Source organism: Amia ocellicauda, chromosome 1 (genome assembly GCF_036373705.1).
Source record: "Amia ocellicauda isolate fAmiCal2 chromosome 1, fAmiCal2.hap1, whole genome shotgun sequence".
Lineage (NCBI taxonomy): Eukaryota > Metazoa > Chordata > Actinopteri > Amiiformes > Amiidae > Amia > Amia ocellicauda.
Genome location: NC_089850.1, coordinates 44,377,675 through 44,393,269, shown reverse-complemented (window position 1 = coordinate 44,393,269; position 15,595 = coordinate 44,377,675). Strand labels below are relative to the sequence as shown.

The 15,595-nt window shown below is 35.5% G+C and overlaps 1 protein-coding gene across 2 annotated transcripts; it reads right to left on the bottom strand.

The window, feature by feature from the left end:
- Positions 1 to 3,233: 3,233 nt before the first annotated feature.
- On the bottom strand, positions 3,234 to 14,265 carry taf1a (TATA box binding protein (TBP)-associated factor, RNA polymerase I, A). 2 transcript variants are annotated; one of them, XM_066706279.1, is made up of 11 exons: positions 14,194 to 14,265; positions 13,575 to 13,703; positions 13,301 to 13,467; positions 12,960 to 13,073; positions 11,910 to 12,108; positions 10,774 to 10,904; positions 9,424 to 9,582; positions 7,614 to 7,680; positions 7,147 to 7,270; positions 5,883 to 6,037; positions 3,234 to 3,725 (listed from the first exon to the last, which is right to left on the bottom strand). In XM_066706279.1, exons 2-11 carry the CDS (start codon positions 13,699 to 13,701, stop codon positions 3,601 to 3,603), a joined length of 1,368 nt encoding a protein of 455 aa, XP_066562376.1. In that variant the 5' UTR covers positions 13,702 to 13,703; positions 14,194 to 14,265; the 3' UTR covers positions 3,234 to 3,600. The 2 variants fall into 2 exon arrangements, with proteins under 2 accessions (XP_066562376.1, XP_066562368.1); XM_066706271.1 differs by having other exon boundaries at positions 14,136 to 14,213.
- Between the last annotated feature and the right edge of the window lie 1,330 nt (positions 14,266 to 15,595).

Sequence of the window (15,595 nt, the reverse complement as noted above, 5' to 3'; positions counted from 1 at the left end):
TCATAAAGTGTGAAAGGAAGGCAGTAGTGCAACCTTCTCAACAGGTAAATACTTACTTTAATACTTTAAACCATACCCATATTTTCAACCTCTTGATATCCCACCCACATCTAGCGTGTAGTTTGGATCTGGAAGCCTGTTAGGTCTAATACTTATTGTAAACCAGATATTGACTAATGCCTATACTGTATGCAACAGAAAACTGTCTTTCAATGTCTTTCAATGATATTTGGGTTAAATAATAATTTTTGTTTTCTAAGGTTAATGTGAAGAATATATATATATATATTCTGAAAGAAGTGATTTGGCAAATACAAGGCAGTATTATTATTTTTATTTATTTATTAGCAGACACCCCTATCCAGGGCGACTTTCAAAACATAAGAGTATTGTAAAAGTGCAATCTAGTCTAGAATAACAGTAGAACTGAAGACATCTTGGGTTGTGACAATTTACCGGGCATGTAGAGGACTCTCATGAAGACAGCGTTTGATGATGGTCAGCAAGAGGTGTGTGTTATTCATGTTTCACAAGTTCTAGAGAAAAAAAACTTTCAAGACCAAATCAAAATGCATACATGTAGGAAAATGTGAAAATTTTAAAAGAAAGCATGGCAAAGAACAAGTGTATACAGGAAACTGAACAAATTGCATATGTGAATTTATGTTCTATTTTTTACATAAAACAACGTGTATCCCAGAGTCACAAAAATAAAAAATAAAAAGCACATTACTGAGTGCAAATGGCAAGAGCAAAATTGAAGATGGTGATCAAAGTCATTGTGTTTGAGGTTTCTGTCGCCATGAAGGGCAGCTCTCAATCATGAAGTGTTAAACTCAGGGCTATAAACACTCCCGGAGCACTACAGCTGGTGCTGCCAATGTAACGTGTCTCTTCTTTGCAAATTCCTTTGTACAGTGGGTCTGGTACCATGTGCTCTAATGAGGAGCAGCTTTATGAGGAGCGTATGATAGAACAGAGTAAGAAGAGCCCTTTATTCCACTCAATACAGCTGGAAATTATGGAAGTGGGGAGTGTTAGCATGACACACTTTAGAATCATTTAGAAGTTGATGAGCACAGTCCACACTGTGTCAATTCAGTGTCATAGCTGTACTTGCTGACTGACCACAGAGTCATTCCTGAAGCTTCAGTAACACTTGATGACTGGAGTAACAGAGATTTGTCATCTGTTGTCTGACAAACATTAAAACATTGATTTAAAAAAAAAAAAACATATACTTTTAACAAATGAATTCCTCATGAATTCATATACGAATACCACATGATTGACACATGAACATGTCATGCACTTAATCTGAGGGTAGATTTCCAGTCAGGAATGAAACAAAAAGTGTCAGTTGCTTCTTATATTATTTATTGTCTTAGATTGGTTCAATAACATGAAACAACATAGTTCTTCAAGACAAACTTATTCTGAGCAATCATTATACCTCAAACGCTGGGCAAAAATCTGTTGACTACAATTTAAAGTGTAGATACTCGCATGTAGTTCTTTGGCATTCTATCTGTGGCCTGTCGGCATGCATTTACTGTCAGCATGGATTGTGGGAGCCTTCCCAATGTAAGTCATGGTCATCATCAGAACTGCAGTGTATCCTCAGCTTAGGTCACTGCTGCGCTAACAGTTGCAATGTAAAGAACAACTACACAATTATAGCCGGCTGTTCTATAATTGAGATTGTATTGGCTGAGAGAAATGTGCTGTCACTGCAATTTAAATAAAAACATATTTGGACTAATGACATATCTCCAATTGACTACATAGGTACAGTATAATCTTTAGATTTATGGAGAGAATATGATCATTGTAATTTAATACAATCTTCTCAATGCATTACTTATAGAACAATATTCAAAATGGTGTGGCTCCATGAGGCACTGATCAATAACATTTTTCTGATGTTTTATGAAAATGAAAAAATATACATTTTATTTTGAAAATGTAATATTGGAAACATGGGTACATTTGCCATTGCATAGAAGTAGATATGTCACTCAAACATGGACTTGACAGGTCAATTTATGTCTATGTTTTGATCAAAAATGCATCACAAATGGGCATTCAAACGTACCTATTCTATCCAGTCACTGTCCGTGAACCCCACTGAACATCATTTCAACAACATATTCCAGTGTATATAAATATATTTTTCCAATTAATATATCATACATATCAAGTTTTTTTTCTACTGCTCAGGTGGTCCTGTATTTGTTATGTGACTATAGTATTAATTTTGTTTGCATGTGTCAATTCTACCAAACTATAATAACCGAATTAGTTTTTCTTATTTTTCGATTTGGTAATTATGAAAATGTAGAAAATCAATTGATTTTACACTTTATTTTCAAGAAATACACCAACAATCATTAACATATGTGATGGAGTCAGAATCTTTGAAGTCTCTCAATAGACTTTTATAAGTGTTCATACAGTGTTAGAACCATTAGGCCCACGTGGTGTGCTTTTTTCATTTCAATCTCATTAGGGCAAACTGGAACATGGAATGCACACAGATTTTAATATGGTTAATTATATTTTAACAACAAAATTATAAAGTCTTAGTCAAGATTATGAAGCTTTCTTTTTACTTATTTCATTGCCTATCTTGATCTGGAAAAGATCCCATGTTTAAAATATGAAAGCTTTCTATAGAAATTAATGTTGCTCTGATATTGAAGAGAAATGTGACCCTTTGATCCCAGATAGAAATCAGTGGAAACTTTTAGAAGGGATATTTTAATTGAAACCTAAACAACTGTCTACACAACTGTAATGTATTTCATTATGCTGTACGGTATTGTTCATATTCCCCTGCATGGTTACTAGGCAGTTTGGCTGTTAAAAAATAGATGCGTCAACACTATAAATAAATAATCTGTGTATCAATCAAACCATAAAATCCAGACGGATTTTCTATTCAGTTTCTTAAAAGAAACATGGGTCGAAGGCAAAGCAAGAGGAGAGTAAACACTTCCTACTATTAGCAAATAGTTATCAGGTTCATCCCCAGTTTAAGTGATAACAGACTGTTAAAAATTATATGTATATAATTTTAGAGCCACAAGCCTGGATTTGAACTGACAAACTACAAGGCACATCACACCAAGCGTTCTCGTATTAGCCTTGAGAGCCTGGTGGTTTTTGTAATGGTTGCATTCTTTAGCTAATAACATGTGCAACATACAAATCAAAACAAGGTATAGATGGACTTATATTTTAAACTAATTTAATTTAAATACAAAGGATTTTTTATTATACATATAAATATACATTGTTTGAATTGAACGGAAAAGCAGCCTTCTGAGGAGTAGAGCAACTGAAGGATGAAACACTGTTAAATTACATCAAACATATGGTGCTATACCATTTCCCTTTAAACAACATGTGCACCAATAAAACATTATTTAAGAAAAAGGTCATAATGTACCTTTGAGGTTATTTGTACTGTTTGACCTTCAACATTCCTGTGGTCACAACAAAAAACAATTCTACGGAGAAAAAAATAAATTGGAAGGATTACTACAAGTCTTTAAATGTGTCGAAAAACAGAAGGCCTTCATAAATCACAGAGTAAAACTATTTTCGCTTTCTGTGTCTGCGTTTGCGCTTGCGTCTTGCTTCTCTGTGTTGCCGTGCTTCGATCTTTTCCTTCATCAAGATGATATTTAATTGGTTGCATTTAGTCCGGCAGTACATGCATTCTGAAATAAAACAGATCATAAAAATCATGTTAGTTAAATTAGATTTGTAAAGCAATAATGCAGTGCTATATTAGATCTGCCAGACTGTTCATTAGCATCATCAGCACTCTCTGCTTGTTTGTTAGAAATCAAGACCTGGATGAAACATAACTTTTTTTAATTGAATTGTTCCAAAACCGAAATTCTTCTAATAGGCACTCCGAATGCCATGAGTCAATGTAATAATCTGGAACTCTATGTGGATGACAGCTTAATTATTCCTGCAAATCATGTGAGGAACTTGGGTGCATTTTTTGATGCACAGCTTTCTTTTACCACTCACTTTAAAAATATTACAAAAGTAGCTGAAAGCTCTTGCTGAAAAAACACATCACCAAATGACTCTTCGAAGCAGTGTGTTTAGATAAAATACACAAAGCAGGAATGACAATTTTAGAGATGATACCGCTCATTTAGATTTAAGAACAACTAGTAACCTGACAGATAGAGCATATGGAATGCATTGACACTGGTTTCAACTATTAGATATCAAACCAGCAATCTAAATTACAGGTTTCTTGTGTGTGTGTGTTATTATCAAGTAGTCCTCAGCCCTCGGGAAAATCGTTAAAAGCATTCAGTCATAGAGGGGTCCTCTCTTTTCAAAACACTAAAAGGAAACAAAAGAATTTTAGCTACCTAAAACTTACTCGACGAGGACCCTGGCGTCTAGCAACATGAGCAGCTGTATTGTCACAAAGCTGAAAGTGTAACAGTAGTTTAAGGAGACTAGGATTTAACACATGGCTTGTTCAGAGTCTGACCTTCTGTTGCATAGAAAACCACTGGGGTGGCCTGGAAATGTGGACCAGATAATACATAAATCAATGTGTTTTCTGTGTTTACCAATTGCCCCAACATGCAGACAACGAAATACCTTACAATAATGCTGGCTTCTGCCCAGACATGTTACAGGTAAGAAGCATGGATCGTATGTGTGTTAAAGGAGAATAGCACATGGCTAATTGTGCCTGAAATCAAGGTGAATGCCATTGTCAATGTGCCAATAAAAAATCCACTGTAGTTGTCTGCTTTGTTAACAAGCTCCCTACAGTGAGGTCTACTAAAAGGCAGTAAAATCATTGGTAGCTTTCCAGATGTCACTTTAGCTTTTTGATCTCCATGACCACTTTCCTGATAAAATTGTTTTATTGATGTTTAAACAGAAAGCCTAGCCCTGGGGCCAGAAATTAATGCCATATTTGACATCTTTGATGGTAAAAAGTTTTAGATTCCCAAGACACATATGCTTAAAATAATTATTAATAATAATAATAATAATAATAATAATAATAATAATAATCCATCCATCCATCCATCCATCTTCAAAACCGCTTATCCATGTGGGTCGCGGGGGACGCCGGAGCCGATCCCGGAAAGCATAGGGCACAAGGCATAATAATAATAATAATAATAATAATAATAATAATTACACATGTTGCCTATAGTTAAACATTCATTTGTGCTGTAAAAAGAAATGCACAAATTAAGAAAAATAAAAGAATCAAATCAAATCAATCAAGGGCGATTGCACTATAAACAACACTACAAATGATAACAAGCACATTGACAATGAAAACATTATGTCTGATAAAGTAAACCAGTAAATTACAACACTACTTTAATTCAGATACCTTACAGGCCACATCATAACATTTGTAAATTATTTAATTGAAACCATATTAATCAACTCGCCACAACAAAGATAAATAATTGTTTAGTGACAGCCTGCCAAAAAGAAGATGATGTTTCTGGATCTTAATTTGTTTTTGGTAAAACAACAACAATCTCAAGAACCCTTCAGGTGATAGCTACACTCTCACAGTGAGATTACAGGCTGTGAGCTGGGTACTACCCAGTATTTCCCAATCATGCTGCTCGGGTCCCACTGGGTATTCTGATGATTACATTTTATTTTGACTGCTGAGATATTAATATATATATATGATCATCACAACATACATTACCCACAGAACATTTGAGAGCCTGAAGATGCATTGAATTCAACAGCTGTGCTGAATTAACATGTAGGTGTGTTGTTTCTGTCACACTTTGATTTTTGGCATTAACCACTAAACAGCTCTCCAGCTCAGTAAATCATATTTAATGTCCACTTACTGCTTCCAATGAGGGCAGCTGCAACAACAGCTTTCCTTTTCACCAGCTCTTTATCCTTTTCTACATCTTTCTTGGCATAGTAAGATCGGAAATGAAACGCAGGCCACCAGTCCTTTCTTGAGTCCCACTCGTCATTAATGAACTGCAATAATTTCCTATAAACACGACAAATTTGCAATTAAATACTGCAGAAAAATCACAAAATATGATTCATCCACTATTACGAAGGTTACTGTCTGTGACATGGCCCCATAAACAAAGTATCACAGCATATCATAAAAAGGTAAAAACAATAATGGTTAATTTTATATTATGCCATTTTTAATGAAAAAAAAAAACGAAACGGGTAAAGTTTAATACCAGAGTTTAATAGCAAAGTTTATGTTGTTTTGTTAATGCTTTAAAAAAAACACATCATTCAGCAGATGATGAACACTGGCTATGAGTTATATTAAAACAATTCTTATATCAAGTCTATTCTTCTCAATATTTTCTGTTATAGTATTTGATTGAAAATAATGCTCCGGTATACAATTATAGATGTATAATTGTGTGTGTGTCTATAATATATACAGATATAGTAGTATTTGACATCTCCACAAGGAACTTATATAAGCCCTTAAACAGAGGACAAATACTTTAGTTTTTAACATATTTCAGCAAGTAAGCTTTTAATGTTCAAAAGCACTCAGAGACAGTGGTGATTCAATTATTAGAGCTGTTTTTTTTGTCTGATACCGATAATTGTAGAGAACAAAATCCTGATTACCGATATATATCTGCCAATATTTACTTTTGCTTCGCATGCAAAACAGACATTTAGCATGAATCCCCTTAACTTTAAGTTAACATAATTTATCATCACAAATAACCACAACAAATCAAACATTGCAAAACATAAATAAATTAGAAAAAGGGGGAATAAAAGAAAAATATAAAAATATGCATGTTCTATACATTAGAACAAAGAATAAGATAGTGATCCATGCTGGTCTAGCTTATATTAACATTGTACAGAGGTTCTCTCAGATTCAGACAGTGCAGAAAGCACAGCTTCTCTGCATCTTCTCATAAGAGGGAACTCTGTGTATGTTAAAGGTATGCAATCATCATTTCTGTAAAAGGATAATATTGGTGCTCTGATATAGCTGTTGGGCACTATAAACTATTATGAAACATTATCTACCACAGTCTTAGCACTTTCATGACTATTCATCATTGAACTGTCGATTGTATTATTTGCTAAAGAAACTGAAATACATACCTTCTCTTTGCCACTTTAATGGCTTTTCCTAAACAAAGCCATGCTTCCACACTGTCTTTCCAGCTGCTATAGTCAAGTAGGCTAAAACCTACTATTAAGGCTTCCTGAACATGACTATTATTGTCTGGATATAAGATAAAGAGAAAGCATGTGGTTATTTCATTAATTAAAAAGTACTTAACTAGCATAAAAAAAAAACTTTGAAACACCTGAAGCAATTTTAAAATAATTTGTTTAGACGTATTGGTATTAAAAGCACACACATATATATTTATTATGGAATGGGGGGGTGTCTTAAAACAAAAAATAATAACTATTACATTAATTTGTTTAATAGATTATTTATAAGGATCTAGTGAAGGGTTTCAATTAGTTAATAATAAGCTGTGGAGCATCAGTTGAAAAATAGATTAACTTCCGATAACAAAAGTTACTGTATAAGATGGTAGATCAAAGTGCTGATTTACCTGACTCAAGCAGAAGAGAACAGAATTCAAGCATCAGTTCATGACTAGGCACCAAAGCATGCAAAATCTAAAAAAAAAAAAATGACATTTCATAAGAAAATGGAAAACAAAAGAACTTCCACTGTACATATGTATTTAGCCAGAGGATATCAAACCACAGCCAAGAGAGTGGCTATACTTCAAGGGGGGACAGAATCACAGTGGCAACCTACTGAAGCAACATAAAATCTACAGTGGGACTGGGGATAAATATAGGCCATTTTGTTCTTCTTCACTGTAGTCCATGGGTCACTAATATACACTCACCTAAAGGATTATTAGGAACACCATACTAATACTGTGTTTGACCCCCTTTCGCCTTCAGAACTGCCTTAATTCTACGTGGCATTGATTCAACAAGGTGCTGAAAGCATTCTTTAGAAATGTTGGCCCATATTGATAGGATAGCATCTTGCAGTTGATGGAGATTTGTGGGATGCACATCCAGGGCACGAAGCTCCCGTTCCACCACATCCCAAAGATGCTCTATTGGGTTGAGATCTGGTGACTGTGGGGGACAGTTTAGTACAGTGAACTCATTGTCATGTTCAAGAAACCAATTTGAAATGATTCCACCTTTGTGACATGGTGCATTATCCTGCTGGAAGTAGCCATCAGAGGATGGGTACATGGTGGTCATAAAGGGATGGACATGGTCAGAAACAATGCTCAGGTAGGCCGTGTCATTTAAACGATGCCCAATTGGCACTAAGGGGCCTAAAGTGTGCCAAGAAAACATCCCCCACACCATTACACCACCACCACCAGCCTGCACAGTGGTAACAAGGCATGATGGATCCATGTTCTCATTCTGTTTACGCCAAATTCTGACTCTACCATCTGAATGTCTCAACAGAAATCGAGACTCATCAGACCAGGCAACATTTTTCCAGTCTTCAACTGTCCAATTTTGGTGAGCTTGTGCAAATTGTAGCCTCTTTTTCCTATTTGTAGTGGAGATGAGTGGTACCCGGTGGGGTCTTCTGCTGTTGTAGCCCATCCGCCTCAAGGTTGTACGTGTTGTGGCTTCACAAATGCTTTGCTGCATACCTCGGTTGTAACGAGTGGTTATTTCAGTCAAAGTTGCTCTTCTATCAGCTTCAATCAGTCGGCCCATTCTCCTCTGACCTCTAGCATCAACAAGGCATTTTCGCCCACAGGACTGCCGCATACTGGATGTTTTTCCCTTTTCACACCATTCTTTGTAAACCCTAGAAATGGTTGTGCGTGAAAATCCCAGTAACTGAGCAGATTGTGAAATACTCAGACCGGCCCGTCTGGCACCAACAACCATGCCACGCTCAAAATTGCTTAAATCACCTTTCTTTCGCATTCAGACATTCAGTTTGGAGTTCAGGAGATTGTCTTGACCAGGACCACACCCCTAAATGCATTGAAGCAACTGCCATGTGATTGGTTGGTTAGATAATTGCATTAATGAGAAATTGAACAGGTGTTCCTAATAATCCTTTAGGTGAGTGTATGTACATTCCTATGCAGACAATCTCTTTTTATTATAAACTAAGGTTTAGCAGGATTGTTGTGTATATGTACGTGGTTGTGAAAATTATTTGTTAATGTTATACCACTGCAAAACAGGCTGTATCAAAATAATTGAGTATATAGAAAATACAGAAACCTTGTGGCAATCTGCCTATAGTATTAAAACCACAATAAACACAAATATCGATTTCCAAAGATGGTGGTTAATGAAAGTGGAGAGTGAAGAACAAAAAGAGTTTACATCATCAATTGTAATGTACAGCCATACCCTGAGAACTTTAAACAGTTTCTTCTTCGACGCATGGTGCTTTCTCAAGAACTGGTACAGATACACATGAGCATTTGGATTGGGTGGGAAACGGTTGTCATAGGCATAGTCATTCAAAACTTTCAGAGCTTCATCATAATCTTTGTAATATTCAAGCATCTGTAAAACAGACAGAAGTAAATGTGAGATCAGCTTGAACAGACAGCAAGAGTCTGGTTCACAATTATCACAAGGCCTAGATGGAAATTAAATACACCTGCATTCAAATGCTGTCTCCACCTACCACACTGGGAAGAGCTGCCAGTAACAGATTGCTTTTATAGACCTTTTGACCCACATATGCCTTTTACATAACATGTTACCACTGATACAATATATAATCAGGGAAAGAGTGTCACAATATGTTTAGTGGTTATGGAGGTGCCCTTTTAACTACAGCTAACTCATAACTAACAAATTCATAATTGCAGTCACTGAGGTGGTTCTTTTTTAGTGACTTGAAAGTTAGAAAATACTAAATCAGAGATGTCTGGCTCATCACACTATGACATGATGGATATAAATCACAATGGATGCTGTAATTTGATTTATTAGAGCACCGAAATACATTGTGAAATTTTTGCATTGATGTCTACCTTTTCATAGAATCGCTCAAAAGTGTTCAGGGAATAAAATTATATTTTAAAGTTCTGTATGTAAAGCTGTAGAAACAGACATATAATTAAAAAAAAAAAAGTAAAATCATTATTTGATCAAACCTACCATCAAGTGTTTAACCTGAGAGCAAGAGGGGAAATTATTTAACTGCAAACTTAACTACTGGTATGAAAGTACTTTTTTCATATTTCAATATAAAATGTTTAATGAATTTAACATAAGCTATTGTATCTATTGATCTACCTGCAGTTTATTTTGTGATACATCTATTAATATACCCATGAACACCAACCTTCAAAAAGAATTCCAAACAACAAATCTATGGGATTTTTGCAACAAAAGTCATATTGTCAGCTAAATAGGAGAAGCTAAAGCATCTAGATACTTGAGGCTTACATCTATTCATTCAGTATTGCTTCCCTTATGCTGGCTGGAGTAAAGAGGATTGGGCTTGAAATTCTTTAATATAGTAAAAGAAAATATCAAACAGACTACTTTATTCGTCGGCCAGTGTTCTTACAAACATTTCAGTGCTGCTTTACAAATTCAACTGTCAGCAAAGGGTGTAAACAAACCAAGAAGTAATAATGTGTAATTCTGTGGTCAGCTTTTTCATAATCTGCTTACATTCAGAAAAAACAATCAAGACATAAACCACCCTACAAGATAGAGAACAGAATTAATATGACTTACATTGATGTAACTGATTACAAAAGGGTCCCAGACTCCTGGCTGCTTTATTGTGTCCTGGATGTTCACTGATGCCTGTCGAAAGTAAGTGTGCATCTCCTGGTTTGCAGTTACATCCGAATTATCATATTTCTCTGTAATTCAGAGGGACAATCCATGATTTAGGTCTTTGCTTGATTGTGCTACATTACAATACTAATGTGTGCCATTAAATATATATGCTTGGAACTAACAATCCTTCACCAGTCAAACTAGACAATCTGTGTTCTATGACAACAATAAGAACATTTAAAAAATATATACAATTACAATAGGCTCGTTTTTTTTTGTTTTTTTTATGGTCAAGCTCAACCCATTTAGCAAGGTGTGTTTATTAGGCCCATCAGTCCAACAGAGTTTGTCTGTGTTCTGCCTGCATAAAAACATGAATTCAGTTTCAGATTCCAAAAGTCCAGATCTCAGGGCTATCAATGATAAAAGATGGTTGATCCAAACAGTACCTTATAATCATTCATTTGGGGATTTTTGAATTGTAAAACTATCACATTTCCTAGACTTTCCAATAAAAAAAAGGAATATGTGTGCTTGCTGTTATAAAAATATGTATATATTTATAAAGGTTTGGGAAATTTAAAGTTAGACGATCGACTCATGTCTAACACTAGATGGGATAAGAGGATTTGAAGACCTTCATGAGAGTTCCTTGTGTTTTGAAGGCAAAGGGTGGTCTCACCAAATATGGATTTGATGTAGCTTTTTCTTGTTCACTCACTTTGCATTTAGTTAATTGATAAATATAATCTATTAACATGTCTATTTTTAAAAGCATTCTTACTTTACAGCATTTTTTCACACCTGCCTAAAACTTTTGCACAGTACTGTATATTTTCACAGTAGCTATTAAAAACACCCCTACATTGCGAGTGTGCCTGCCATCCAGTGCACTTTTGACAACATTCACATTAGTAATTATGTAGATGTTTTTAAGGGTACTTGGGAGACAATTAGAAGGATTTGATCAATTAAAATCTGGAATGAGTCAAAAACTACTTAAAATTAACACTTATGGTTATCACAGGATTAAAACCAGAAGAGATAGCATGTGAAATATCCCCATTTCTGAAACAAACTGCTCTTACCAGTGTCTGGCACGGCATCCTTTTTTGCAGACCAAGTGAAGTAATGGAGATAGCCGCGGTAAGTCTGGATGAGCTGGCTCCGTTCTGCCTGAGAAGCCGACTCGCTCCCGTACCTCCAACTCTCCACTAAAGACAACTGCCTTTTAGCATCATCAAGCATTCCATTCATCATCAAATGAAAGGTATGCTCCAAACTTATCTGTGAAGAGAAACTAGTGTCTCAGTGGGTCATTACATCAGTCTGCTTTCTTAGGTATCAATTAGGCATGCCTGTAGATTGGACAATAATTGTGAGTGTAATATCAAGCACAGCTTCAAGCACAATAAGCTGTGCTTGACGCTATTGTCCTGTGAGACGCCTATCACACAAGCTGTTGTCTCTCAGAAACCTGTCTTCTGATTCTGTTGTGGCTTTGGGTCTGCCAGACCTCTTCCTGTCAGAATTTCCTCCAGTTTCCAAGTGCCCTTGATGGTGTAGGAAACTGTACTCACTGACACCTTAGCTTTCTTTGCAATTTCTCTAAAGGAAAGACCTACACTTTTAAGGGTTATAATGGTCTGTCGTCCTTTGTTAATTGCCTTTTTCTCACCATTATGATCACAATATACTACTTCCTGCAGTAAAATACTGTCCAAATAATGCTTCAGTGGGTGTAGTAACAGTCTGTTCCAACAGACAGTGGGTTTGTAAGTAATCAACAAACGCTGGGACACCTGTAGGAATTGTTAGCATCAACTTTCAAGGTTTAATTTACTTCCATTGCTGCAGAACAGCTGTAAGTTGTTAACCCATTACTTCCCTGAAAAAGGCCTTTTTTATAACTCCGAAATGTACATTATTTTTCCATTTTTGGTAACCTAAACTTATTGTTTAACCTTTGACAGTTTATTATTTACCTTTGTACCAATCCAGGTTATTCACTTTCAATAAATTTCAATAAAAACTGGAAAAATGTAGGGGTTGTAAAACTTTTGACCGGTAGTGTACATATAGGACAGGAGAGATTCAGATACATATTCACACACACAAACATTGTCTCATAGACTCACTTTCAGATAATTCCTCACTCCTATATTTTTCATTCTTTCCAGAAAAGAATTGAAATCCTCTAGCTTGGTGTTAGGGAGCTGGTGCAGAATTTCAGTTCCCAATCTCCAAATTATCTAGGGAAAAAAAAAACATACACTTGGTAATCTGCAAAGCAAAGATTCTGATAAAAAGACCATGTAAATTTTTGCATGTTATTCCTTTTTCTGGATCATACTGGATTTTACTCAGTCAAAGCCTGCAGAATTTGTGTCAAATGTACCTGTCACATGGTAATTTCAGAAAATAATTATTTTTTTCACTAAATATTTCATTTAATCCCAGTGCTGTCTCTGACTCTCACCTCACGTGATGCCACCCCCATGTGATTACTTGGATCCTCCAAAATCTGGAAGAAAGACTTCATATATTTTGCAGCATCCTCCCACTGTTGCTGCAGAAGAGCCTCCTGGATTTTGCAGAGACATTTTTTTGCAGTCCTGTGAAAACCTGATTCATGTCGTAATGTTTCTGAAGAAAACAATACAACGTTTTTTATTAAATGTTATTCCATGTACATCATTATTAAATTCTACTAAATTCAAATCATTCTGACAGGAATCTTCCAAATTACTTACTTTTGAACCTCTGTGATATTGACTGCACAGGCGGCCGAAACTCAGCATCCAGGCCACTGGTCAACTGCTCCTCATGTGTAGCATCGGGCTGTCCATTTAACAACACTTCGGTACTCAGATCATCCATGACTATCAAAATAATGTTAAAAACTGATTAATTTTCTGCTTTCCCAGCTAACACACAAGTGGCCTTCCCTGCTTTACGAAGTAAACGTCTGCATAATTCCCACTAACAACAAGTGACAATAACAGCAACGGAAAACCTGTATCATTTGAATATAGGAGATTGCATATGCGAAAAATTATGCTTTTCTTTCAACATCTGAATCACCAATTCCTAACCACTTTTGTTTTGAAGAAATGTCTAGATGCTTATTTTACACATCAGGCAGGAATGGTTTGCTAAAACGTTCAATGATGCTGTTTGCAGACATCTTCTTACAAACGTTGCGATATATTGGGCATTAGAAGACGTTGCTCACTTGATATTATGAGAACAACATTAATTAATATTAACATCCGAAACAATCGCCATACACAACAATTCGCGCTCTTACATACTTTATATCATGGGTATTTCTCTTCCGCTCTACCATCTGAGCTACAAACTTCTGTTTACCTTCTATCCCCACGTGTGCGCCGCAACAGATACTTCCTGGTCAAATGTAGTGTAATACGCATGCGCCAAATGTAGGAATATCCGCTTCGGAGCAGTGTCTGATGGGAACTGCAGTTCTATTGATTTCACTGACTCGGTCATTGTTTCAGTTCCGTCTATGGAGGACTGTCCATGGCAAAATAATAATAATGAATACACAGAGAAAATAATAAATAAATAAATGTCGAAATACATAGGCTATACAAATAAATGAATGAATACATGTTGAATAAATAAATAAACAAATCAATGTAGAAATAAATACACGAATAAATAAATGAGTATATAAATGTTGAAATAAATACATAAATACATGTTGAAATAAATAGGTCTAAAAAATGTTGAAATAGATAGATAGATAAATGTCCATGTATTCATTTATTTCAACATTAATTGAATACTTAATTCGACATTTATGTATGTGTGTATTGATTGATTTATTCAATGCTGTGACAAAATATTGGGTTTTGTTGTCACAGGGTAAAAGTGCAGTTCCTCCAGATTCGTTGCTACAATGTTGTGCATCAGCTGGGGTGTGCGTATGTACTGGCTCCAGGACGGGGGCTGGGAATCCTGTGCTATACTGTACTGAAAGACATGGTGACATGTGTGATATTGCATTAAACAAAGATCACATACATACAACCACCACGTGATTTTATATCATATTAAAATATTGTGTTAGCGAAGGTGAGGCTCAAGCCTGTGACGCGGTGCATGGGGTCCCCATGGCTGTTTAAGCGTGTGAAAGAGGTGAAAGTGAGCAGATGAGTGTTTGGGATTTACACAACTAGAGGACTGGGGAAAGTGGACAGGGAATGTATGCACGATTTACAGCCAAACACAAAAAGAAAAGAATTAAAAACCGTGCCTATCCCTCATTTGTTTAGAATGATGAAACATGGTAAAAACGCTGTAGAAACAAGGGTGGAAACGTAGTAAAATTGTAGTAACATGTTAAAAACACAGTTGAAAAAACATGTTAAGTGTGGTAAGATCGTGGTTAAAGTCATGGTGAGAATACATTATGATTTAAAACAGCTTTATTACTTGGGGATATTTGCTTTGTATGATCAATAATAACAACAATTCTTATAGTAATTGACATACTATCATGAACATACCTGCTATACTAGCTCTACTAACCTACTTATTACTGAATCACACTACTCCTAACCTAAATCATACTACTTAATTATTACTACTTCAATTACAAACTATCACTGATATTAACCTGCATAATATTACTACCATAAGATATATCTAGTATCATGAAAAAATCACATACAGAGAAGGTATCTTCAGATTTAAAATCTATTTAAATATTCAAATACAGACCATTCACTTTGCTTTGTTGCAGGTT

Bases quoted from the DNA above. Each gene is read 5' to 3' on its own strand.
- taf1a (XM_066706279.1), bottom strand. From the start codon at position 13,701: ATGGATGATCTGAGTACCGAAGTGTTGTTAAATGGACAGCCCGATGCT. The intron at 12,109-12,959 runs GTGAGTCTATGA...TTCTCTTCACAG, and splicing joins GAGTGAGGAATTATCTGAAA to ATAAGTTTGGAGCATACCTT. The intron at 10,905-11,909 runs GTAAGAGCAGTT...TCTGAATTACAG, and splicing joins GGATGCCGTGCCAGACACTG to AGAAATATGATAATTCGGAT.